The sequence below is a fragment of the Corythoichthys intestinalis genome, chromosome 14 (genome assembly GCF_030265065.1).
Source record: "Corythoichthys intestinalis isolate RoL2023-P3 chromosome 14, ASM3026506v1, whole genome shotgun sequence".
Lineage (NCBI taxonomy): Eukaryota > Metazoa > Chordata > Actinopteri > Syngnathiformes > Syngnathidae > Corythoichthys > Corythoichthys intestinalis.
Window position 1 is genome coordinate 45,906,372 of NC_080408.1, and position 26,096 is coordinate 45,932,467.

A 26,096-nucleotide genomic window follows, 5' to 3' on the forward strand; every position below is an offset into this window, starting at 1 on the left:
TGAGCAGAATGTAAATATAAATAAAATTTACTGTGCATTAAACAGAAGAAGCTAAAAAAAAAAAAAAAAACAAGTTTAGTGGCGGATTCCAAGAAACTACCAGGTGCATACCCCCACCTACTGTACAAGATTGTGCAGCACTTATCTGAAGGCGTGCTGCTCTCACTGTTGGCTTTCATTAGTCAATATCTTGTTCACCTGCCTAATCTTGCTTCTACTCGTGTTGCTGCCTCTAGTGGTCCATTACTGTATAGTTGTACAGAGCCTATTGATTGCGCCGGAGGCATGCAAACGAAACTATCAATTCACAATGAGAAGGGTTAGTTGTTAGTTGTTTAGGGTTAGGGTTATAGGGTATAAGGGCTAGTTGTTACAAACAAAAGTAAGGTGTAACAGAGGCGACAATTTGAAAAGTATTGGAGTAAAAAGTCTGCATTATTTGCTGTAAAATGTAGTGTAAAAGTAAAAAAGCACATACTATAAGATGTAAAATCAATACCTGTATATGTATTGTAAAAATATGTAATTTAAAAAATGTTCTTAAGTACTTTTACGTCATTACATTCCACCACTGCTCCTGAATGGGTACGTGTCTGAAAACCTTTGACTAAGTGTGTACGCAGGTAATGGTTGCCTGTAGGTGTAATCAAAGCTATAAAAATATGAAAAATAGGAGGACATAAATTTGAAAAAATGTTGACTTCTGTCTTCCATGATAAAAAGGTTATAGTAACATGGTTGCGTGTTTATTAAAACAAATGTTTCGATAGTTACAGGGCAAACCAAAAATGTCATTTAAATTTCAATTTAATTATTTTATTGCAGATTCAATTTGATCAAAGATGGGATGGGACAAGAGGGAAAATGCACTTTAGGAGGTACTCCAGATTTATTTGTTATTTTTAAAAATAATTTTAAGCAGTTTTTCCTTTTTTTTTTACTTGTAGGACAAATAAATTTACTCTGAATCCCCTCTTTTAAAAAAAAAAAAAAACTCCTATGTGGATAATTTAAAATTTAAAGGGTGGCATTGGTATGTAAGATATCCTCCAATTATGGAACCCATGAAGTTGCCAAATGTCCCCGAATGGCACCTTCAAGCCAAAAAGGGCCAAACTTCTCCAGTAATTCAAAGCGGTGGTTCACATTCATTTTTGTGCTGTCGTGATCAACATGCGCGGCAGATTTCGTTTCAGTCAATTGCACTGGTGCTGGGTGCTGATAATAAGAAGAGAACAAATGATTTCAATAGGGGCTTTGTATCTCAGTGCTTGGGCCCAAATTATAATAACTAGTAGAAGACAAACGTCTTTTCAGATATGTCATATCTGTGTGAATGCTTGTCACATAATTCAAGAGGAATAGATTTTTAGCACAAAAGCGAAACACTGAATGCTTCTCTTTCACTGAGTCGTTCATCTTCTGTACCGCTTATCCTCACACGGGTCGCGAGGTGTTAGATTTTTAACCGGTTGCCAATCAATTCCAGTTCTCTTCATTATAAATCACTAATACATATGTAGATATAGGTACAGTATACAGTAGACATTGTCCTGCCTTGTCAGCTTTTTCAGTTCTCCCAGGTGAAATTGACGCATTTGTTACGTTTACATGGACACTTTCAATCGGATTAAAAACCTAATCGGAATAAAAGTGCTTCATGTACGCATTCTATTCGGAACGTTCTAACCCAATCCAGCCCATTCCGATCAATATTCTATTCCTAACGAGAGCGGTGGTTTATGTAAGGTGATAATCCAATCGGCGTGCATGAAAACATTTTATTACAAAATTTCAGAACAAACTGTCTTACCGCACATTTTTGTGATGTCAGTAAATGCGTTTCTGTTATTCACACAAGATAGTAGGCGGCAGACTCAACTCTGTATAAGAGGTGACCACATCGATGGAGGTATTAAAAGATCTTAAAACTTTTGATGGACTTAACGGTAGAAAAAATGGGGGAAAATACATGAAATGACGTTAACTTTTAAAGTAGAAATGGGCAGAGCAATGTTTTTTTTAACACAAAAGTCAGTATAGCTTCTACTTTTATTACTATTTCGAGTATATTTGGTCAATCTGCATATGTCAAAAGCAGAATGCATCAACAATTAAAGTTTTAATTAGATCAATGTTTTTAGTGTCCATGAAAACCGAGCATCCGATCATTTTAATCAGAAAACTCATTGGATTAAGAAAATTTTGTCCACGCAAACATAGGCACTTAGCGCAGCGAATGACATTCCGCGACAGAAGTGTGCACATCTTTATTTATTCCTACTTCAATCTCTGAAAATATTCAGGATGGTACTTATAAGGCGTGTAACAATCAATCTGGAATGTATGGTTTAGCTTAATCAAATCGAAATCAATCAAAACACAAAACATTGATGAATATCATCTTTTTGATGTCATTTTGTTGAAAAGAATGGTTTCCATTCAATTATGTGAAATGTTTTGCGGGGCTTTCCTGATCACATATTTTTGCACCCATGTTTGAGTCACCTGATTTTGAGGATCTGCCGATACCGAGTACCGATCCAATCCCTCGGCAATTTATTCCTGTATTTTAATCATTTATTACAAAACATACTTTCAGGGGGTTTGTTTTGACAATATTCTTGTCCATCTCTATTAAATAAATATCCTACAACCCCAATGTGTTTCAACTGATTCTGATCTCCTAAAAATTACGTGCTCATACCTAATTGTCCCTCTGGATTATTTTGTTGCTTTTAGCCCTTAACTAATTCCCTCCAATTGACAGCGATAGTCATCAAATTTATTTGAACTGGGAAAGCTGGAATTGAGTGGTCATGTTTCACTGCCATTGACAGCGATAGACGGCCGACCCAATTTTGTGATTGACGTTGTCGGGCTCGATTTCTGATCACGTGATTGGATCAGGGACATCCCTAAATGATTCATAAACAAAACTGTCGAAAAACATCAAAATTTCTTTTTTTCAGAAAATATTGTAAAATATCAAAATAATATCTCGTATCGTCATGAAATTGATGATATACAACTCTATTACTTATCCAGCAATACCATGACGCAGTGTGCGCAAAAATGCTATCCTTCGCCTTTATGTAGAGGTGCGAACTTCCTCATTATAATTTCTCATATAGTGAATACGTAGATAATCTTATCGTTTAGATATTTTCTAAGGTCAAAGGAATAAGCGAGAGATGAACACACGAATTATGGTGAAGATCACTCGCAGTTTTTGGACGATAAAAGCAATGTTGACAGTGACTTCGCTGGCATCACACCGCTGAACCACATGATCACTGGGGGCGTGTCCACTTTGAAGATGAAAAATACACTTTTTCACACGGGTCATTGTTTTCAGATAAATACCTAGAATATCACAACCAAATTTCATTCTGGGGAATAGTAATTTGAGTTAGTGTCAAAACAAGAACAAAGTAAGCGAGAGCTTGAGACCTCCCTCCGCGCGGTCTAAAATTGAACACCAATTTCAAAAACACAAGATGCTGATCTAATATTAACAATATTGAACACAAACCTGTAATGCTTATCTCTCAGCAACACAACCAGGGAAACATCTCAGGGAAACATCTCGGTCAAAGACTGATAATAACTAGAGGCAGAAAAAAATGCTCTGCACGGACTGAACTGCTGCTCTCAAAATCAATATCAAATCAGACCGGTGCTCTCTTAATCTGCTCGTCACATTTGCAACAATATCACTGTGATGACCTTGTTGCCCTCACACTCAATTATTCTGTCGGTATGTGTGTGTTTGTGTGTGCTTGACAGTGATGCCCGACAGTCCCAATTTCCCATACAGACGCTACGAGCGCCTTCCCCCCATCAGCCAGTTCTCCATCGAGAGCGACTCAGACCTGTCGGAGACAGCCGAACTCATCGAGGAGTATGAAGTGTTTGATCCATCCAGGCCGAGGCCTAAAGTCATCCTCGTTATCGGTAAATTACAAACATGCTCACATTGTTTGTGCGATTTATCTTCGACTGCAACTAACAATACTTGGCATAATTATGGTAACGGTTGCAAATTCGGATTAAAAATCTAACATTCTAACATATCTACCGAAAAAATATGTCTACCATTTCAGAATATAATCGTGTTGGCAAGAGCTTTGTTTTCAATATATTGCATAAATCTTGGTGTTTTGGAAGTGGACAAAATGCATGAATGTAGACATACAGCATTTCTTAAGCAGTGGCACACACTGATATATCCATCTTATGTCAAATGTACAGTAGCAACTTGTAAAACTGATATAATTACTAATTTATCTTTGTAATCAAACTTTAACATTAAACATCTTGAATGATTTAGCCAACCAGTACTAAACTCTTTTATTGTCCAATCCATGTCACAACAGCAAATACGATTCAACCGTTTTCATTATTTTTATATTGACCAAAATGTTGTAGACCGATGTTATATGCATTGCACGACTGATATGTGTGCCTACAGAAATTAAATTTCTACGCTGAATCTGAAATGCTACACTTCAATTTGAAATACTTCACTTGAATACAGTGGTACCTCTACATACGAATTTAATTATTTCCAGGACCTGGTTTGTAAGTCAAAATGGTCGTATGTCGAGTGGGATTTTCCCGTAAGAATAAATTATAAATCGTTTAATTCGTTCCACAGCCCAAAAACCTATGCTAAATCCCTCATAAACACTGCGGGTACAATTACAAATAATAATTACACATAGCAAAACAAATAAATTATAAATACAAATTGGAATAATAATAATTATTATAATGTAATGACTCAGGCTTTAATGTGGCGGTTGTGTTTTGCATGCTGTTCTCGAACAAACCATGTGACTAACGAGATTGAAAAAGTCGCGGAAGACTGGGACTTTTTTACTTAGTCTTTTCATGTTTGGTTGTTGTTGGCGTCGGCAACAACGGACAATAGCTGTGTTGTGTTGCACAAGTTCTGAAATAAATGATTAAAAACCTGATGAAACTGGCGACCAGTGTTGCTAATAACAGCGTTACTAACGGCGTTATTTTTTTCAGTAGTGAGTAATCGAATTAATTACTTTCCCATCTTTGCAACTCCGTTACCGTTACTGAGCATGTAAAGGCGTGCGTTACTACAATTTGGTTGACAATGCGAGAAATGTCTGAGAGACACAGACTCCCAATTTGGCCACATTTTAAAATTGTCCGATATGCACGTGTGATACATCATTGGAAAGCTTCAAATCTCAATTTTCTGGGGGATGAAGAATTTTAAACAGGAGGGCATTTAAAAAAAAAAAAAAAATTAAACAGCGAAACCCTAACTGGAGATGAGAGCATGTGAAAGCATAATTAAAGACGCCATGATTTTAACGAGATATTATTGCATACACACCTTGCTTCGATCCAAAAAAATCCATGTAGCATGTATCACCGAGTGTCAAGACACAGATCTGAATGGCCACAGCCTGATTTTTGGGGGATTTTATGGGTGAAACATGGTAATCTAACAAGAGATCTGATGAGGAAATCGCAGACATCAAGGAGTGGTCGAGATGCTCTTTTTCATGTATTTACCCTTTTAAACTTTTTTTTTTCAATTTTTCTTTGTTTGGATCGATTATTTATCATCTAACATATCAGGGAAAATGCGACAGTAACAAAAAATTACAATTTAGTGATAGTTATGAGTTAGATATCCATGACTTATTTACAGACGCCATTTTTTTCATTGTGACGGAATTTGTTTAAAAGTTTAAAATATGTGAGTGAATAAATTTTTTAACTTTTTTTTTTTTTTTAAACAAAATATTAGACATCAATTAATTATTCTAAGCTATAAATGACAGACATTTTGAATAATAAATATAATTACTTACCTTCTTTTTATGGCTGGGTTGAAATAAAAGCGGTTGCGCGACATCTGTAAATGGAGGTTTCCAGGGTAAAACGGACAAATTAGAAATAGTGAATCTGCTATGGCAGCATATAGACATATTGGCCTATCAAACACAACAGTTCTTTTGGCTTAAAATAGAGCAGTTTATTTTAAAGAGGGTTGCAAGAAAAGTCTGTGTTTTCCGCCATATATACTGTATGTTAGGGGTGTGACGGTACACACAAATCACGGTGCAGTACGTGCCTTGGTACGGGGGTCACAGTTTGGTGCGGGTTCAGTACAATAGGAAAAACAAAAAGGGTTTTTTTCTTAAAGTATTTGAAAGTTAAAGTTTATATACCATTACACTCTTATAAAGGTGAAATTATTTAGAAAGGATGACCTATGTTTTTTGGAGAATGAAAAAGACAGTTCAATTCAGTCAGTTAATATTTGATATGAAGGACATTATAGAATGGATCATGTAATAACGTGTAGAACATGAAAAGTAATGTCAGTTACTTTGCTGAGTAACTACTCTTACGTTGAGGTAACTGAATTACTAACTCAATTACTTTTTGGGAGAAGTCAATGGTAACTAAGTAATTACTCTTTTAAAGTAAGATTTACAACACTGCTGGTGACATCCTTGTCGATGTCACAATAATAATAATTGTCACCTTCACTGATAAAGACTGGCGAACGGAGGATGGAGGAGGACCGTCGAGATCGTAGACATATTCCGGCCGTATTGTCGAGCCAGTTCACCGACACGCACACTACTTTTCTATTATTTCCATCATAATTTCAATGTTAAGTGTCAACTTTTGCCTTTTTTCACTATCCGCACTAACTTTCTTGAGACCAGTGTTGTTGTTCGCCAACAACCACTTTTTTCATCATGATGATGAGACGATAACGAGCTAAAATGTGTTTCGGGAGACTAAGACATAACGAGATGAATGCCAGTTTTCGTCTGACGAGACGAGAACGAGACGAAAATGCGCAATAGTTTTCGTCACATGTTCACAATGTGTGACATATTAATATGTAGTTAGCCTGCATCATAGCAGTGTCTGTTTGTGTGACTCATGTGAGATGCTGCGCCTCCCTCCCCCCGATTCACCAGCGTGTTGTCTCCAGTCTTAATGTAGGCTTGCACATAGAGTAAGATTTGTTTTCTTATCTTAGCCAGTGAGAAAATGCAATGTTGCTTTAGCCTTTAAGGTCCGTGCTGAGTGATCATCACACACTAAATGTAACTTGTAATGTTAGCATAGCAATAGTTTTAGCATTGGGCTAATGCTAACAGCGCGCGTCCTCTTAAACTCAGATTTTTTTTTTTTTTTTTTTTTTTTAAGATACAGTTCGTGGCGTCCAGGTGGGTAAAATTAATTGAAAATAATGTCTTGTTTTCCTGATGAGAGTGTATTATCACCAAGTTAGCGTTGTCCTCGTAGACGCTACAATATGTGCTCGTCTGTGAATCAAAATAGTTGGAAACCTGTATTTTTCAAGTAAAATTTTATCAATATTACAGACGAAAACATTTTTGGTAAATGTCGACTAAAACTAGACGAAATTAGTCTTGAGTTTTCGTCAACAAAAACTAGACGAAGACAAACACATTTTGATATGACTAAAATATGACTAAGACTAATAGGTTTTATCGTCCAAAAGACCAAGACTAAAATGAAAATTAAAAGGGCAGCCAAAACCATACTGCTTGGGACCCATGTTGATTTCTCCCACAAGAAAATCTGCCACGCGTCCATCTTACGGGAAAACAATGAAATTGCGACCCTGTCATAAATCGTAGTTGTTTGAGCATGTCATCATACAGCAAACAAATGGCGAGTCAAATTTTCTGTTGGAGGTCAAAAGGATCGAATGTCGAGGTTCCACTGTAGTTGAAATATAAAACTACGCATGTCCAAATAACATCATCTGAAATTGTATTGTTTGATTTGAATCAATGATTGAAAATTCAATATGAATCATTTATTTGGAAATTTATAAGCCACAGTATAAATTTACTGAGCCATGTCACAGTATAAAATAATAGAAAAAAAATAAATAAATAATAATAATAATGGAAATTAGCGACTACGGGCAGATACGGTTGGTTTAAAAAAAAATTTTTTTTAAACAGTCATTTGGGCTGTATCGATCTGGTATGTTTCTAATTTGGTACAAATGGCATCATGGGGTTAAAGGGGCACTGCTTCCACCTAGATGGCTGGATGTGGGAACAGTAGATTATGAAAAGAAAAAAAGATCATCACTACAGGGCGGCCGCTTTCTGTCCTGAAGCACCGGTCGTTCTGGGTTTTCCAGAAGCCACAGATGGCCAGTCCGCCCCTGATCAATTAAAGAGTTACTTTCTACTGAGTAGCACACTAAAACAGAGGACAGATATTTGTTCAACCCATTCATTGGAAAACTGTCTTGCGTATCATGTTTTCTGTCTGGTACGAGCCACTTCTATTATTCCAAGCAGCTAAATGAATCTAAATGAAAATGTACTTACGTTGCGCAGGAGCTCAAAATAGCTTCTCCGGTTTTCTTCTACTTAGCTCTGCTTGGCTGCATGTCACTCAGTTTGTTGAATCGACGCTGGCCTAATCAGATTCCCCACATTAACCCGTCATTGATATCACAAATGAAGAAGGTTAGCAGTACAAGGAGAGGTTGGGGATGCATCAATGTTATAAATATGAACAGCTGTACTTTCCTACAAACAAACTAGGAGTGGGAACCTTGGGTCACCTCACGATACGATAGACTCACGATACCAGGGTCACGATATAGCAATCCAACAATTATTGATGCATGGGTCGATATTAGGATTAGGATATTCTACCAAACAACTCATAAAGAGAAAAACAAGCTATTTTCATCCTTCTGTTGTGAATTGGAGTGAGTTTATCACTAGTAGATGTCCAATCCGTTTGAAGTGGGAGGATGCAATCACTGCCATACCTTCCACTTCAAACAGATTAGAGGTCTATGGCCGTCAGTGGTAAGCAATGAATTAATTTTGGGGCAGCTCACATCATTTTCTGTTGATTTTCAGTCACTTCCTTTTCCTTTTGGGGCATTTTCATTGTCCATTCCTGTTGATTTTGGGACATTTACAGGTCAATTCCTGTTGATTTTGGGTTACTGAAAAGGAAGTGACTCAAGAATGCCCCAAATGAAGAGGAGGAGACCCAAAATCAACAGGAGGTAACATGTAGAGGCCCTAAAATGAACAAGAAGTGACCTGTAAATGATATATTGTCACACCCATAACAAAAAACCAAAGCTTGATGTCAATTTTCATTTCAACTAATGTATAAGACCTTATTGGCAGTATTTAGTGGAAGTCGACATACAGTATATAGGATTTTCAAATGCCGATACTGATATCTATAAACTGTTAGTTTTAGGTTACTTCCTTGTTAACTCATTGGCTGCCACTGACAGTGCTAGACGTCTAATCCATTTTGACTGGGAGGGGGCAAATGAACAAATGTGACTGTGAACACAAAAGTGAGCTAAGTGCAGTATTGCGTACACTCGATTACACAAATGACAAGTTGACAAGTCAAAATAAAAGCATGTAATTCTGTCTGCACAGTAAGAATGAGCTACAACAGTGTTGGTGTACTGCGAGAAATTATCCAATATCGCTTTTTTTTTTTCAACATTGTCGGGCGGCGTTGCAGTAGGAAGGAAGGAGTAGGTAGAAGGTTTCGGTTGTGTGAAGATGAACAAGGTATTGCTCGTGTCGCGTTCAAGAACTGCTCGGATTTCTAGCCATCAGCCACCTTGCTGTCTGCGACAATGTGGACCCTAGCACATCTACTGTACATCATTTGATTAGACTCGTCAAGTGTCGATATACATGAAAGTGTCCTTTCCATTTTATCCATATGTGACGACTATGAATCCTACCCCTCTGTTTCATTCCAACACATTTTCGAGGACAGCAAGGTGGCGATGGCTAGAAATCTGAGCACTTCTTTAACCCGACACGCGTAGCTATCTAACAGCGCCATGATGCCAAGCAAGCTTAAACGTCATCTCAAAAAGAAACACCCGTCGCTTCAAAACAAGTCGGTGGACTATTTTGTTGGCTGTCATAAAACAGAGAAAAGGGCAACTTTTTTTGAGAAAAAGTGCTAAGGTAAATGAGAAAGCCCTCAAAGCCACCCCAACCTTGTTGCTGAGCTTGTTGCTAAATACAAAAAGTCCCACACTGTGGCAGAAACATTAATCCTACCTGCCTGCTGTGCAAAGCCATTGACAGCGAGATGCTCGGCCCTGATGTCGTTATAGACATCTCTAAAGTTCCTCTGTCTGATAATTCTGAGCTTTTCTAGCCTAACTGCCATAAAAAAAATAAAAAAAAACAGACTGAGAGCTGTTGAACAAAAGCTTCTTGTATGTCTTTCTTCTATTCCTGCCAGGATATCTATCGGCTTTGTGTTCATCTAAACAGGCTCAAGTTTCACACTCTAGAAATAGCCCAAAGTATAAATATTGAGAAATTATTTTATAATTAAAGATACTGTACAGAAAGTAATCTTGGAACATTTTTGGTTTGTGGTGTGCTGCGAGATTTTTTTCAATGTAAAAACGTGCCGTGACTCAAATAAGGTTGAAAAACACAGAGCCAAAACATGCCTGTCAGGTAGAATAACCCCACAGGTTGGATTGAACCCCTTGGCTTCCGGCCCGTGGGCTGTATATCACTGGACATCACTGATCTCTTCTATTCTGTGAAGGACAAAATCAACACTTAAGCATCAAATAGCAAATGTTATCCTTTAGGGGCGTTGGATTTTTTTTCCCGCTTTCTCCTCACTTATTTTCCTGTCAAACTGTGAGAAGAAGCTGCTTTTCAGCCAAATGTAGGAATATCACACGTACCTGATCCGTTCGGAACCCACGCGCGCACACAGACACACAGTCTGAAAATGACACACACAACAGGCTCCTCACAAAGTCTGGGTGTCTCTTTTCAATCCACCCACGCACACAATGTTTCACACGGAGCAGAGCATCCACACTCTCCCATTTCCATAGGTGGCCCTGGCAGCGGCAAGGGAACACAGTGCCTGAAGATTGCCGAGCGCTATGGCTTCCAGTACGTGTCGGTGGGCGAGCTGCTGCGGAAGAAGATGATCCACAATGCCACCAGTAACAGAAAGTGGAGTCTGATCGCCAAGATCATCACCAATGGCGAGCTGGCGCCGCAGGTAGTCAAAGACATGGCAGGAACACAGTCGCCTTTAACCAGAGGTTATTAGCGGTGTCCGCGTCACTGGGAGGGGAGACAGAAGCGGGAGTCACATCAGTGTCAAGATAATGAGTCAGTGTGGCGAGGGAAATGACACTTATTTGCTTTGTGTGCTTGAGGTTTCTATATGATTGCTGTACATGACTCAAGCACACTCTCACACTTCAAGTTTTTTGGGCTTAGTTTCCCCCACATTTTTTATCCCAAAATGTCTCCAAATCAACAGGGTTAGGGCTTAGGGTTGAAATGAATCAGGAGGAAGTGACCTGGAAACACCCCCTGTCACTACCCGATCATGACAGGCTACCGGATTGCGATGGATTTCTACTCCATATACACGAACCAAAGTCACTTCCTCTTGAGCGTTGACAGCAGATATAGATATATACGTAATAGATCAAATGATAAAAATACATTTTTGTTTTTATGGGGGAGGGGGTGATAATGGTCTCTGAAGGATTTACTTGGGTTGAAGGGAGAGGAAAACAGTTACAGTGCTGGCCAAAAGTATTGGAACCCCTGCAATTCTGTCAGATAATGCTCAATTTTAATTTTGGCCCATTTTTGCAGTTTTGTGTGAAACAATAATGATTTTTTTTTTTTCATTCTCTTTTGTGTTTTTTCATTGCAAGCAAAAAAAGGAAGATATTACAACCAAAGCAATGGTAATTGCAATCGTTTTCTGGGAGATATTGAGCATTATCAGACAGAATTGTAGGGGTGCTAATACTTTTGGCCAGCACTGTAGGTATGTGGAAAGCACTTTTTAAATTCTTGAAAAATATTAACGCTAGGTCTTATTGCTCAAATCCGATTTTTTTCGTCGTTTTCTGACTCGTGTGAGGCATTAACTTGACCGTCTGAACAAGACAAGTCGCATAGAACTGGACCGTTTCAAATCCGACCCAGGTCACTTTCGTATGTGGTTAAAATTCGATCTGGGCCACATTTTTCCAGAATGTGGCTAAGGTTTAAACTGTCAAGTCTCCCAAATCAGAATTTATTCAGCAATTACATCAGCAAAGAACAAGAGAGGCAGGGAGGACATCACCAACGGAGCTGTGCATTAGCATTAGCGCCAAGCTTGAACTCAGCCTTTAGGGAGGAAACTGGCTTGACCACAGTCATATAAAAAATAATGGGAAAAAAAGGATAAGCCTGAGAATGCTTGGTTTTCTTTCTGTGCGTCAAATGAGCAATATTTCAATATTGCTTACATGGAATATAAGACTAACCAGGGATTAGTTATCTGTTATTTGTCTCCTCTTTTTGAAAATCAAAATGTGAACACCATAGAATGACGTAGAGCAAGCATGTGTAGTCATTTGTTTTGATGCTTCTGCACGTGCGGGTCAGTTTGCTCAGCATATGTTGGACTGTGAGTTAGTACGCATGCATAATACATGAATCGGCTCAATGGAAAAAGGCAGTCTAAACAGGCATGCCAAAAAAACATATATATATAAATCAGAATTGTGCATCAAGACCTGCAGTGTGAACCTAGCCTAAGCTTATGTACAGTATAGATCGTAAGGGTGGAGGCATGGGTGCTGCACATACCTTACTGTCTTCCTCTCCCACCACCTCAATTAAACCCTTTAAAGACCATTCAAGCTGGTAAATTTAAACGAAAACTTTAAACGTACATAGTGTTTCTCAAAGATTTTACAAATATCTATAGATTAACTAGCCTTTTCAGTTAGTCTTTGATAAGATCTACAGTATGTAAGAAAGTGTTATCATAAAAATGTATGAAGGCTTCCGAGGCCCATATTTGCGTATGTGAGTTGTTTTTGAGTTCTACACATGAACACTAAAACTAGTGCTGCAACGATTAATCGATTAACTCGAGTATTCGATTAGAAAAAAAGATTCGAATTAAATTTTGCTGCTTCGAGTATTCGTTTAATTAAAGTGATGTTGTAATGGTTTATTTTGAAAGTGTTTGCATTTAGTTTTATTGATTTGGGTGGATACACTGCCCTCTGGTCTGCCTCATTTCACATGGGTGAATCCAGCTGCTCCCTGTTAAGACCAACATAAGTAAAGTCTTTGTTTGAGCTCATGTTTTTTTTTTAATGCATTCGTAATTTAGTTTATAATTATATTCAGTCATTGTTTGCGGGAATGTGTGTCTGAACCATTTGTTAAGAGCATTGTTTAAAAAAAAAAAAGTTAGCATTTTATAGCATTTAATTTAAGCTAGCAGACTTTTGCTATGAAAGTTAGCCAATTGTCCTTATGTTATACATAGATCCTCATTCATTTATTTTTTATACCATTTGAGGCTCAACTCAGGTATTTTAATTTTTTCAGTTCCTTATCTGATTACTCGATTATTCGAACTATCATTGATTAATCGACTACTAAAATAATCGATAGCTGCATCCCTAACTAAAATGATTTCATAATTCAAAGTTCTGTTTTCTTCTATTTATGACATAATCATTGGCTGCTTTAAAAAAATTATCACCCCCAAAAAAAGAAAATGTATTTTTTTTAGATAATTTTTTTATAGTAATTAATCTATAACGTACATATCGATATTTGCTGTCAACGCTCAAGAGGAATTGACGTCGGTTCGCGCATGCACAGTCACGATCCGGTAGTCCGTCACAATCGGGTAGTGAACCCCCAAATAACAGAAAGTGATCTGATATCAGCAGGAAGTAAAGTGATAGCAACAGGAAGTGATACCCAAATACCTCCAAATCAAAAGTGAGTGACTTACGGGTTTACCTGCCAAAGCAAAGCTACCATCGCAATTTCTCAAAAAATTGCATTTTCTAGTTGTTTATGAAATGAATATAAATATCATAACAAATAAAAAATTTTCAGTTAGGTCCGACAACAGTTTTGACCAAATTTTTGGGTGCAGCATAAAAAACTGATATCCTTTTTTCTACATTAAATATAAAAAATACTGTACTTGAAGGTGCTATGAAATCTACCATCAAATGAGTTTAAAATGATAGCAGAGCATATTTTGGACACAAATCCATCCAGAAAAGTGATAGAAAAGGCTTAATAGTGATGTATGATCCTGATTAGTCCTTTCTCAGCTGCTTTGGCACCACCTACTAAAAAAACTCCAAACAGGAGATGATGTCACACCCACAACGAGCTGCAGTACTTTTATTACTTTTCTTAGTGACTGTTTCCTTCTGGTAACGTGATAGTTCTATATGATGAGTTTTCTTTTTCATTTACTGCTCATTTTATATGTGCACCATGAATGGTCTTTGCCCACTTAACATATCTCAAGGATGTTAGTTTGTAGACATTTAGAGGTCATTCTATGCATAGATGCTGTGCTAAACTGTGACCAGCCCATGTACAAAGGCTGCAGCAGACATATTGGCTCAAAACCAACGCTGATATTTTTCGATGTTATATTTAAAATTCTTTTATCGTCCAATAGTATCAATAATATGAGTCAACTCTAATTTTAACTCATTTGATGACATTGATAATGATGGACGTCCAATCTGGGAGAGGCTGGCACTGTCCATCGTCGTCAATGGCACTGAAATATGACTTTCGCACAGCTTTGTGATCATGATTGCGGAACAAAAACAAAAATCCTGAGCGAGGTTGTTTGGAGGAGGCGTTTGCTGTCCACGCTGATGAAGCGGCGATGCGGCAAAGTGCCGTGCCGAAAAACACGAGGCGCTCCCGCCCACGTCGCGACTGTGCACTCTCACGAATTGTCCTTGGTAACTGCCGAGTTTGCATCCCTCCCCTCCCTTCCCTTCCTCTCCGGCCGCACGCCAGATGGCCTGACGTGAAGCAGTCAAACTAACAGCAAAGTGGGTCAAGCTTGCAGCTTATTAGACGTAATCGAGTCGCTCGTGGCTATCGGGCCGTGTTTTCTATGCTCTTTTTTTTTCTTCAAATGCAGTAAATGAGTGTCAAATATTGAGCACTTTTGGTCCATTTGAACTTGAAGCGGGTCAAAATATTGATATTGTGGCGTACCGTTTTCGCTCAATGTACAAAACCAATTAGCAAGCAACAATTATGGTGGTCTGTGGTGCTACCGGGCCACACAGAAATAATAATTAACGACCATATTCTGGCCTGTACCTCTTGACACACCAATCTGCTTGCCTACTCTATTGCCTAATCCGAGTAGAGATATGCGGACGCGGCCCTCTAGTGGTAGCCGCCATTACGGGGCTGTTCACACACCTCAGTAGCAGCCTAGCGTCAGTCAATGTAAACAGTAACGTTAACTGCTGGCTGTGCGCTGCGGGTAGCACACCTCAGCAATGGCGAAAGTCATCGCCGTTTAGCTGAAAGCCACCACACGGGGCGCGATGAGACTGCAGTGGCAAGAGACAATGACCCGCACCACCCTCTGCCTTTACGCATCGCTGGTCTCTGATTAGCTATGAATTTGTAGGGCATTTTAAAATATCCAGTCTTTTCTGAGTGCCAACAACTTTCCATACTGCCGCTTTCTTTACTTATGTCCCGAAAAGGATGCTGAAAAGTATTGTAAAGTATGTGATGGTCGCACACTGCTAGAATGATACGCTCCTCCATGTTGACAAAGTGTGGTGTGTGGATGTTAATTTCTGGGTTGGCCAGTGTCCTCGCAGGTGATTTATCAATCAATAAATCCGTTGCTGATTGGTTGTTGTGCCAGGTGGCGGTGAAAGAAATAGAACAAAATTCCCATGTTAACTTAATTTCTAAGCACTGGTTGATATCAAAACTGATAGAAATTAAAATATAGATTCATAATTTTGTAGTTTTGTGCATTTATAATGAAAGTATTTATCGGTTAAACTAGTGTTGTTTTCGTCAACAATGACGATAACGAAAATATTTCGTCAACCAACACTTTTTTCATGATGATGACAAGACGATAACGAGCGAACAACATGTTTGTGCAATGGGAAAATGTAATGTGCAATAGTTCCCGTCACATTTTCACAATGTGTGACATTTATATGTGTAGCTAGCCTGCATCTTAGCAGTGTTTGGTTGTGTCACTCATGCCGTGCTGTGCCCCCCCCCCCACCCGACACACCAGTGTTGTCTCCAGTCACTCCAGCTTTCACACACAGTAAGATTTGTTTTCTTATCTTGGCAAGAGAGAATATACAATGTTTTAGCCTTGAAAGGTTTGTGCTGAGTGATAATCACACACGAAATGTAACTCATAGCATGAGCGTAGTATTCGCATTAGCATTAGCCTGATGCTAACGGTGAGCGTACTCAAACTCTCGAACAATTATTTATTTATTTATTTATTTATTTACATACAGTTCGTGGCATCCAGGGCTGGGTATAATTCATTGGAAAATGATTTACCGTTTTCCTGCTGGGTGTGTATTATCATCAAGTTGCCGTTGTCCTTGTAGACACTACAATATGTGCTCGTCTATCAATTTTGAGTCAAAATAGTTGGAAACTTTTATTTATTTATTATACTCACGAGGGTAACAGGGGTGCTGGAGCCAATCCCAGCTAGCTATGGGCAGTGGGCAGGGTACACCCTGAATCGGATGCCAGGCAATTGCAGGGCACAAGGAGACGGACAACCATTCATGCACACACTCATACTTGGGGACAATTTAGAGTGTTCAATCAGCCTACCATGCATGTTTTTGAGATGTGGGGGGAAACTGGAGAAAACAGAGAAAACCCATGCAGGCACGGGGAAACATGCAAACTCCACACATGAACGGAGCCCAGGATTGAACCCTTGATCTCAGAGCTGTCAGCTGGACGTATTAACCACTCTGCCACCATATTTATTTATTTTTGGAGTAAAATTTTTTAATTTTACAGACAAAAACATTTTTCGACTTAAACTAGACAAAATTAGTCTTGAGTTTTTGTCAACAAAAACTAGACAAAGACATTTTGAGATGACTAGAATATGACTAAGACTAATAGATATTATCATGCAGAAGGCTGACAAAAATTAAAAGGGCTGCCAAAAACAACACTGTGTTAAATTAGAGGAAAACTGAGCATGTCGACTAACAGTGTGCGCCCCTCGATCTTCTGCTTGCGCGCCTAAAATTGCAGGATAGGGGCCACTGTGCTCCTAGTAAAAACTTTTACAGTAGTCTGGAGCCCTGGCCTACACTTAGGCCACTCTGCATAATATGTGGCTAAAAGTTAGCAAACGAGGGAATGAAGCCTTCCAAGCTGCTTCGGCACATAGAGACTAAGCACTAAGGAATAATGAATAAGCCTTAGGAATTTTGGGGAAAAAAAGAGCCAGCACGAAGGACAAAAGCAATTCGTAATGGCCACCACATCAACAAAAGCGAATGCACTAAGAGCATCATACCTTGTGACGAAACGTAATGATATAGCCAAGAAACCTTTCACAATTGGAGAAGTCTGGTTTTAGGAGAGGCTGCTGTTAAAAAAGGTTGGTTCAGCGTCAGGTGAGTCACATTTTCCCTGTACTTAATGTTAGTTTTTAGCCCAGTCGTGTTATTTTACATTTACTGTATTTTTCTGCCACACATTGCCGTTTCCTGAAAAAAGACCCACATCAAACCGGTCCATGGTGCACAATAGGTTGGGGACCACTAAGTTACAGCATATAGTTACTGAGGTCTTGTAGTGTATCGATTTCTTGTATAATTTGAATCCCAGTACATTACTGTATTAACTCATTGCCTCCCATTGAAAACCGTAGACATCAGATTAATTTAAACTGGGAGGACTGGCTGTGAATGCTCACGTTTCAGCGCGACTGACAGCACTAGACGTCCAATCAATTTTGACTTGGAGTCAGAGAATGAATGTAGCGCCGTCAATGAGTTCATAAAAACTACGTTTGGGAAAAAAAATAACATCATTGTAATGAGTCCTTTTTTATCAACGTCAAGGTCCAGGGGCCAAAATTGCCTGGCCACAACATTTTGTGGGGCCCGAGAAGGTGAAGCATGTACATTCATTTCATGTTTCTTGCAGAATAAAAAAAAAAATATATATATATATTTTTTTTTTAAACATTTCTGTAGTCTTCGATGACAGATTGGCAATTAATCTGAGAATATGCAGTATACTGTATATACGGTATATACAGTGGTATGTAAAAGTATCTGAACCTTTGGGAATTTCTCACATTTCTGCATAAAATCACCATCAAATGTGATCTGATCTTTGTCAAAATCACACACAACAGTGTCTGCTTTAACTAAAACATTTATAGGTTTTCATATTTTAATGAGGATAGCATGCAAACAATGACGGAAGGTGGAAAAATAAGTAAGTGAACCCTCTGCCAAAGGATACTTGAAGAGCAGTTGAAACCAATTTTTACCAAACAATTTAAGTCAGGCGTGTGCCCGATCACTGATGAGTGGTTTAAAGCTGCCCTGCCCACAATAAAACACACAACTGGTAAGAATTGTCTTGATGAGTAGCATTGTCTGATGTGCATCATCAAAAGAGCTGTCTGAAGACCTACGATCAAGAATTGTTGATTTGTATAAAGCTGGGAAAGAATACAAAACCATCTCTAAAAGTCTGGATGTTCAACAATCAACAATCAGAGAAGTTGTCGACAAATGGACAGAGGTTGGCAATGTTGCTTCTCTCCCAAAGAGTGGCCGTCCACCAAAGATGACGCCAAGAGTTCAGCGCAGAATACTCAGAGGTAAAAAAAAAAAAAAAAAGAACCCTAGCGTGTCTGCTAAAGACTTACAGAAATAACTGGCACAGTCCAATATCTCTGTGCCCACATCAACTATATGTATAAGTATGGCCAAGAATGGTGTTCATGGGAGGACTCCACGGAGGAAGCCACTGCTGTTTAAAAAAAAAACATTGTTGCTCGTTTAATGTTCGCAAAAAGGCACTTGGACTCTCCACAGATGTTTTGGCAAAATATTTTGTGGACTGATAAAACCAAAGTTGAATTATTTGGGAGTAACACATAACGTTGTGTGTGGAGAAAAAAATGGAACAGCTCAACAACATCAACAACTCATCCCCACTGTGAAGCATGGTGGAGGGAGTATCATGATTTGGGGTTGTTTTGCTTCCTCAGGGCCTGGACACCTTGCAATCATTAATGGAAGAATGAATTCAAAAGTTGTGCAGGAAAACCATGTCCAAAGTCCATTTGGCAGACAGTTGAAGCTGAAAAGAGGATGGATGCTGCAACAAGACAATGATCCGAAACACAGAAGTAAATCAACTTCAGAATGGTTTCAGAAGAACAAAATACACGTTTTGGAGTGGCCAAGTCAAAATCCAGACTTGAACCCCATTAAGATGCTGTGGCCTGACCTAAAGACAGCGATTCATGGCGAACATCCCAGGAATCTGACTGAACTACAGCAGTTTTGTAGAGACGAATGGGCCAAGATTAGTCCTGATCGATTTGCCAGACCAATCTGCAGCTACAGGAAGCGTCTTGAAGTTATTGCTGCCAAAGGGGTGGGGCCACAAAATACTAAATGTGACGAATCACTTACTTATTTTTCCCACTTCTATCATTGTTTGCATACTATCCTCATTTAAATATGAAAACCTATAAATGTTGGGGTGGTTTTAGTTAAGCACTGTTTTTTCATCTGTGTGATTTTGACAAAAGATCAGATCACATTTGATGGTGATTTTATACATACATGTGAAAAATTCCAAAAGGGTTATATACTTTTTCATACCACTGTATTTTTTTAGCTTAATTGTTTTTTCTCAAATAATTTAACCAAGAATGTTTTTTTTCCCTTTGTTTTTGATGTCAGCAAAGTCTCAATGATTGGACAACTATCAAAACAGTTCTCGAGTCATTTGATCATGGGTTGGTTGTCAGCAGCCCTAGTTGGAAGACATTTTGGCCCACTGAAGGAAACTAAAACTACAATATGGCCTATGTGAAAGATGCGTTTGACACTGCTGTCGAGGAATAGGACAATATATTAACATTGGGATTAATCATATGTAGTGCTGCAATGATTAATCAATTAACTCGAGTAATTCGATTAGAACAAGCGAATCAAATTTTGCTGCTTTGAGGATTCATTTAATTAGAGTGGTTTTGTAATGGTTTGCTTTGAAAGTGTTTGCATTTAGTTAGACTGCCCTCTTTTGGTAACAGTGAATATGAAATAACTCATTTAACATGGCTGGATCCAGCTGCTCCCTGTTAAGACCGACAGGTTGTATGTTTTTGTTTGAGCTAATATGATTTTTTTTTTTTCATGCATTCATAATTTAGTTTGAGGTATAGTTAGCATTTGTTTTTGAAGGAATATGTATTGAACGATTTCTTAATAGCATTCATTGTTTAAAAAAAATGCATTTTTTAGCATTTACGCTTGCTGACTTTTGCCATGCAAGTTGCCCAACTGTTCTTAATATGATCCTCATTTATTAATTTTTTTTGTACCGTTTGAGGCGGAGCTCAGGTATTTTATTTTTAAATGCATATATTGCTCTTGTGAAAGTGTTTATTTTTGTTTTCGCATTTAGAATGCTCTTTTGAAAATGTAATGCTAGCAAGCCTATTTTACGTCTCCTAAAATTTATTCTGCAACGCAATAAATGTTCGTTATTCAATTACTGGAATATTCAAACTAACTAACTGATAGATTAATTGATTACTTAAATAATCAATAGCTGCAACCCTAATCATTTGATGTATTGATCTTGTATAAACATTCAGTGTTATCATACCCTAATCTTTCCTGTCCTCCCTCTTCCTGCTCTATTATTTGGTAGGCGTGTCCTCTTCAGTACATGAAGTCGTAACGCTACAACGATCTTGTAACGCTACTTAAAGTTTGGTAGCATATTCACTAATGTTCCTGATTCTCTTCGTTTGTTTTTTTCTGTCTGTCCCCTTAAACCTTGTTTTGTCCAGCTGCATTTTCTTAACAAGCAGCACAATATAAACTCCCCCAGGGCACATTAAAACTGTTGTACTCTGACAGGTTGGATTAAAAAAAAATAAAGTGCTAAAACCTGTTTCTATTAAATATATTGCATTGTAGAAGTACCAATCAGCACAAATTGGTTAGCAGGGCTGCCTATTATTATGAGTGAAACACAAATCCAAGGTCGTCTGTTTTGGGTTTAACGTATTTAGTCAAACGTGACTCACATCCAAAGAGTTAACTGCACTGTTCACTCGCTTTGCTGGCTGGAGTCTGCCGAACAACTTAAAGGCTGCGAATGCTCCGCATGATGGAATTTGGATGAGATGGAAGCTGCGGGTGTATGTTCGTGTCGTGTTATTTTTAGAGCAGTGCACCACTCGTGGATCTGCTTTTGTTGACCTCCCGCTGCAGTCAGGAAGAAGTAAGTGACACTAAATGATGCTGGCACCCGGTGGCCTCGAGTGAGCTCGGCCGACCACCGTCACGATTCTGCACTCTAAAACAATGTGGGACTCATAAGGAATTAAATTGCTGTGCCGCTGTCGCCGTTTCTTTTAAGTCAAGGCTCGACTTTATAAATATTTAAGAGCTTTTAACTCACAGTCAAGGGACTGGAATTGACAACTGAAGAATCACATGATTCAGCCATGCCAATAGGAAAAGAGGGAAGAAAAAAAAAGTCAAAATGAATGAAAGCCCCAAATAGACAAAAAAAACACCAACTTGAATCAAACATAAAAAAAAACGTCTTTTGCAGGAAACCACCATCACCGAGATCAAGCAAAAGATCATGAAGATTCCAGATGCTAACGGCATCGTCATCGACGGTTTCCCGCGGGATGTCGGACAGGCCTTGTCGTTCGAAGACCAGGTGAGCGTCAAATATCAAACGTTTTAACTTCGGTGAGGGGAAAAATTCTACTAATATCGTGGTGTATAGTATAGAAATAATACACATGTGTCAGTTTTAATTGGTTTTAAATTGGGTCGGAATAAAATATAAATATCATGTTTAGAATCATATAGTCTTACGGAAGATTCTTATTTGGGCAACTATCGATTATCAGTCAGTTATCAATACAGATGGAGCTGAAAATAAATATATATCAATATGCAGTTCTCAGTTCTGTTTTTGATAATCAGGCATCAAATGTCAATATCAGTTTAACAATATCTTTATGCAACTTTTTACTATTTACATTTTACTAATCGTAACTTACAAAATTGTGATGTGTTCTCGTATCAGTACACAAGCATAACCAGAGGTGGGTAGAATAGCCAAAACTTTTACTGGGTAAGAGTAGCGTTCAAGTAAAAGTAAAAGTAGTCACCCAAAAAATGTACTCAAGTACAAGTAAAAAAGTAATTGGTGAAAAGAATACTCAAGTAATGAGTAACATTGTGAGTAACTGTTTACAATGGGGTTTTTTTTCTCAGCACAGTTATCTATATGAACTGTTATTATGATACTGTACTACAACCCATTACATAAAATCTTTGAGTTCCGAAGAGAGAAAAAATTACAAAAATAAAACATAATTCGTCCAAAGAGCATGAATGCCCTCTAGTGGAGAAAACATTTCCTATTATAAAATTAAAAGGATCTTATTTCCAAGTTTTCCTTGATCAGTCAAGTATCAGTCAAATAAAATCTGGGAAAGTTTAAAATCTGCGCTTTCGAGTCATGATGACGGCAGCGCTCTATGTAAAATACTTCATTTTTTACGGTGCTTTAAAGGCGCCACGTGATTGAACAGGCTGGTGTGATCATAGAACGGCAAGCTTGAGTCTGATTCGTGTAATGGAGTCATGTGATTACTGTTGCGACGTCTCATTGGTGAATTGTTAGAGCTACCTTTGGCATCGCTGCCAATAAAAAAGATAATCTAACACAGTATGTAGAATAAAGAGCAAAAATGTAACGATTAGTGTAGCCCAAAGTAGCGGAGTAAGAGTAGTGATTCTTCTTCTAAAATTTACTCAAGTAAAAGTAAAACGTATGGCTTCGTAAAATTACTCTTAGAAGTACATTTTACTCAAAAAGTTACTCAAGTAAATGTAACGGAGTAAATGTAATGCATGACTACGCTACAGTCAGAGGTGGGTAGAGTACCCAAACATTTTACTCAAGTAAGAGTAGCGTTACTTCAAAATAACATTACTCAAATAAAAGTAGTCATCCAAAAAATATACTCAAGTACAAGTAAAAAAAAAAAAGTATCCAGTATAAAGAATTGATTGTGAGTAACTGCTTCCTTTTTTTCTCCTAAATAATGGTATATTTTCTCTCAGCACAAACTTCTTCGATATGAGATGTTGTTATAATGATACTGAACAATAACCCTTTACATAACCACATTAAGCCAATGAAATTTTAAAAAACAAACACAATAATAATTGAATTCTGGCGAGAAAAGAAAAAGCCAGAAATGAAGCATTATTCGTCTAAAGAGCATGATTGGCCTCTAGTGGGAAAAAAATAGTACCTAGTTTGAATAGTGAATTGTTCCATCATAGTTATTATTATTATGAAATTTAAAGGATCATATCTCCGGTTTTCCGTGGTCAATCGGCGCCAAATAAAAACTGGTAAAGTTGTTTAAACCCGTGCTTTCGAGTCATGTTGTGGGCAGCGCTCTATGTCAAGTACTAATTTTTTATGGTGCTTTTAAGACACCAAGTGATTGAACAGGCTGGTGTGATAGTAGAACGGCAAGCTTGAGTCAGATTGGTGTAATGTAGTCATATGATTATTGTTGCGACGTTTCATTGGTGAAACTGTTAGAGCTACTCTTGGCATCGCTGGCAAAATAATAAATCTAATATGTAGAATAAAGAGGAAAAACGCAACGATTCTTGTGTAGCCCAAAGTAGCGGTGCAAGAGTAGTGTTTTTTTCGGTCACATATCTACTCAAGTAAAAAGTATAGCTTATTAAAACTACTCTTAGAAGTACATTTTCTCAAAAAGTTTCTCAAGTAAATGTAACGGATTACATGTAATGCGTTACTACCCACCTCTGGCTACAGTAGAGGCTGGAGTTACGTTATGCATCCATTAGATGGAGTTGCGCTCCGAGTCACTGTGAGACCGGTCGCGGCTCAATATTGACTCATATATAAGGCACACCTGATTATAAGGCGCACTGTCAACTTTTGATAAGAATTTACGGCTTTTAGGTCCACCTTATAGTGCGGAAAATTCGGTAAGTTTGTCCAGTTCATCACAGCCAAAATTTACGTTAGTAAACTAAATCACTGAACAATATTGTTTGTGACAAAATATTTCAAATAAAAAGGGGAGTTTAGTCGCCTGCACAGCGAATAAGAGTGCTAAACACTAACAAGCTAACCTGGGACCGCCTCATGTTTATGAGGAAATACTTCATGTTAACTTGAGTACCATTTTGCAAACCATGTGCAGAAGCTGAAGTATGTACTTAGCAGCCGAACGTGTTTTATCGGCGCTTAATTGCATTAAACGCACATTAGCGGCGTAAATGAGATGTCATTGACTCTAGCTATGTCAATAGATGCGCACTGTGAATGTGTCACTTTTCAAAACTGCTTTTATAATCACTCATGGTCATTTTGTTGGCTAACAACTTCTATTCTAGATAACAGTTAGTTCAGTATCTAGTAGGTCTGCATTAATTTATTCCGATAGTGCTTCTTAAAGCCCCTAGACTGAGATAAACGGTTGCTAAGAGACGTCTTTGTGTCCTTTCAGACGCCCGCTTTATGACAGTTGACTTCGTCGCCACCGCTCGTTTTCGACATTTACCCGAGCGTGCTGCTGTATGTCACCGTGTCCAATCAGCTCGCCCTAATGTCAAATACCTTCCTTTGTTTCTTCCTCTCTTCACAAGCTGGAGAAACAAAAATAATGATGTGTATTTGTTCACCTACAGTGTATCACAAAAGTGACTACACCCCTCGCATTTTTGCAGATATTTAGTATATCTTTTCATGGGACAACACTGACAAAATGACACTTTGACACAATGAAAATTAGTCTGTGTGCAGCTTATATAATAAATTTATTTTCCCCTCAAAATAACTCAAAATATAGCCATTAATATCTAAACCCCTGGCAACAAAAGTGAGTACACCGCATGGGAACTACGTACATCCCTAAATGTCCAAATTGAGTACTGCGTGTCATTTGCCCTCCAAAATGTCACGTGACTCGTTACAGGAGTGCTGTCAGCATTGCTGCAGAGAATGAAGAGGTGATGGGGCATTCCCACCACCATGCTTGACTGGAGGCATGACACACTTACCTTTGTACTCCTCCCCTGGTCGCCGCCACACATGCTTGAGACCATCGGAACCATCCATCCATCCATTATCTTCCGCTTAGTCCTGACTCGGGTCGCGGGCGCAGCAGCTTTAGCAGGGAAGCCCAGACTTCCCTCTCCCAAGCCACTTCAGCCAGCTCCTCCGGCGGGATTCCAAGGCGTTCCCAGGCCAGCCGAGCGACATAGTCTCTCCAGCGTGTCCTGGGTCGTCGGGCATGCCACCCTTTTCCGGCTGAGGACCATGGTCTCGGATTTGGAAGTGCTGATCTTCATTCCATCCGCTTCATACTCGGCTGCGAACCGCCCCAGTGAGAGTTGGAGGTCATGGCTTGATGAAGCCAACAGCACCACATCATCTGCAAAAAGCAGAGATGCAATGCTGAGGCCACCAAACCGGACACCCTAAACGCTTCGGCTGCGCCTAGAAATTCTGTCCATAAAAATTATGAACAGAATCGGTGACAAAGGGCAGCCTTGGCGGAGTCCAATCCTCACTGGGAACGAATACGACCTACCGCCTGCAATGCGGACCAGACTCTGACACCGGTCGTACAGGGACCGAACAGCCCTTACCAAGGGGCTCGGTACCCCATACTTCCGGAGCACCCTCCACAGGACTCTCCTAGGCACACGGTCGAACGCCTTCTCCAAAATCACAAAACACATGTAGACTGGTTGAGCGAACTCCCAGGCCTCCTCAAGGATCCTGCCAAGGGTGTAGAGCTGGTTCACTGTTCCACGGCCGGGGCGAAAACCACACTGCTCCTCCTGAATCTGAGAT

The 26,096-nt window shown here is 38.8% G+C and overlaps 1 protein-coding gene across 1 annotated transcript in view; it reads left to right on the plus strand.

Moving 5' to 3' along the window:
* Positions 1 to 26,096, plus strand: part of ak5 (adenylate kinase 5) — a 78,724-nt gene that overhangs the window by 10,358 nt on the left and 42,270 nt on the right. Inside the window, exons 3-5 of the mRNA XM_057856651.1 lie at positions 3,790 to 3,957; positions 10,937 to 11,109; positions 21,774 to 21,887. Coding sequence (XP_057712634.1) covers positions 3,790 to 3,957; positions 10,937 to 11,109; positions 21,774 to 21,887 — 455 coding nt within the window. The remainder of the gene's footprint in view (positions 1 to 3,789; positions 3,958 to 10,936; positions 11,110 to 21,773; positions 21,888 to 26,096) is intronic.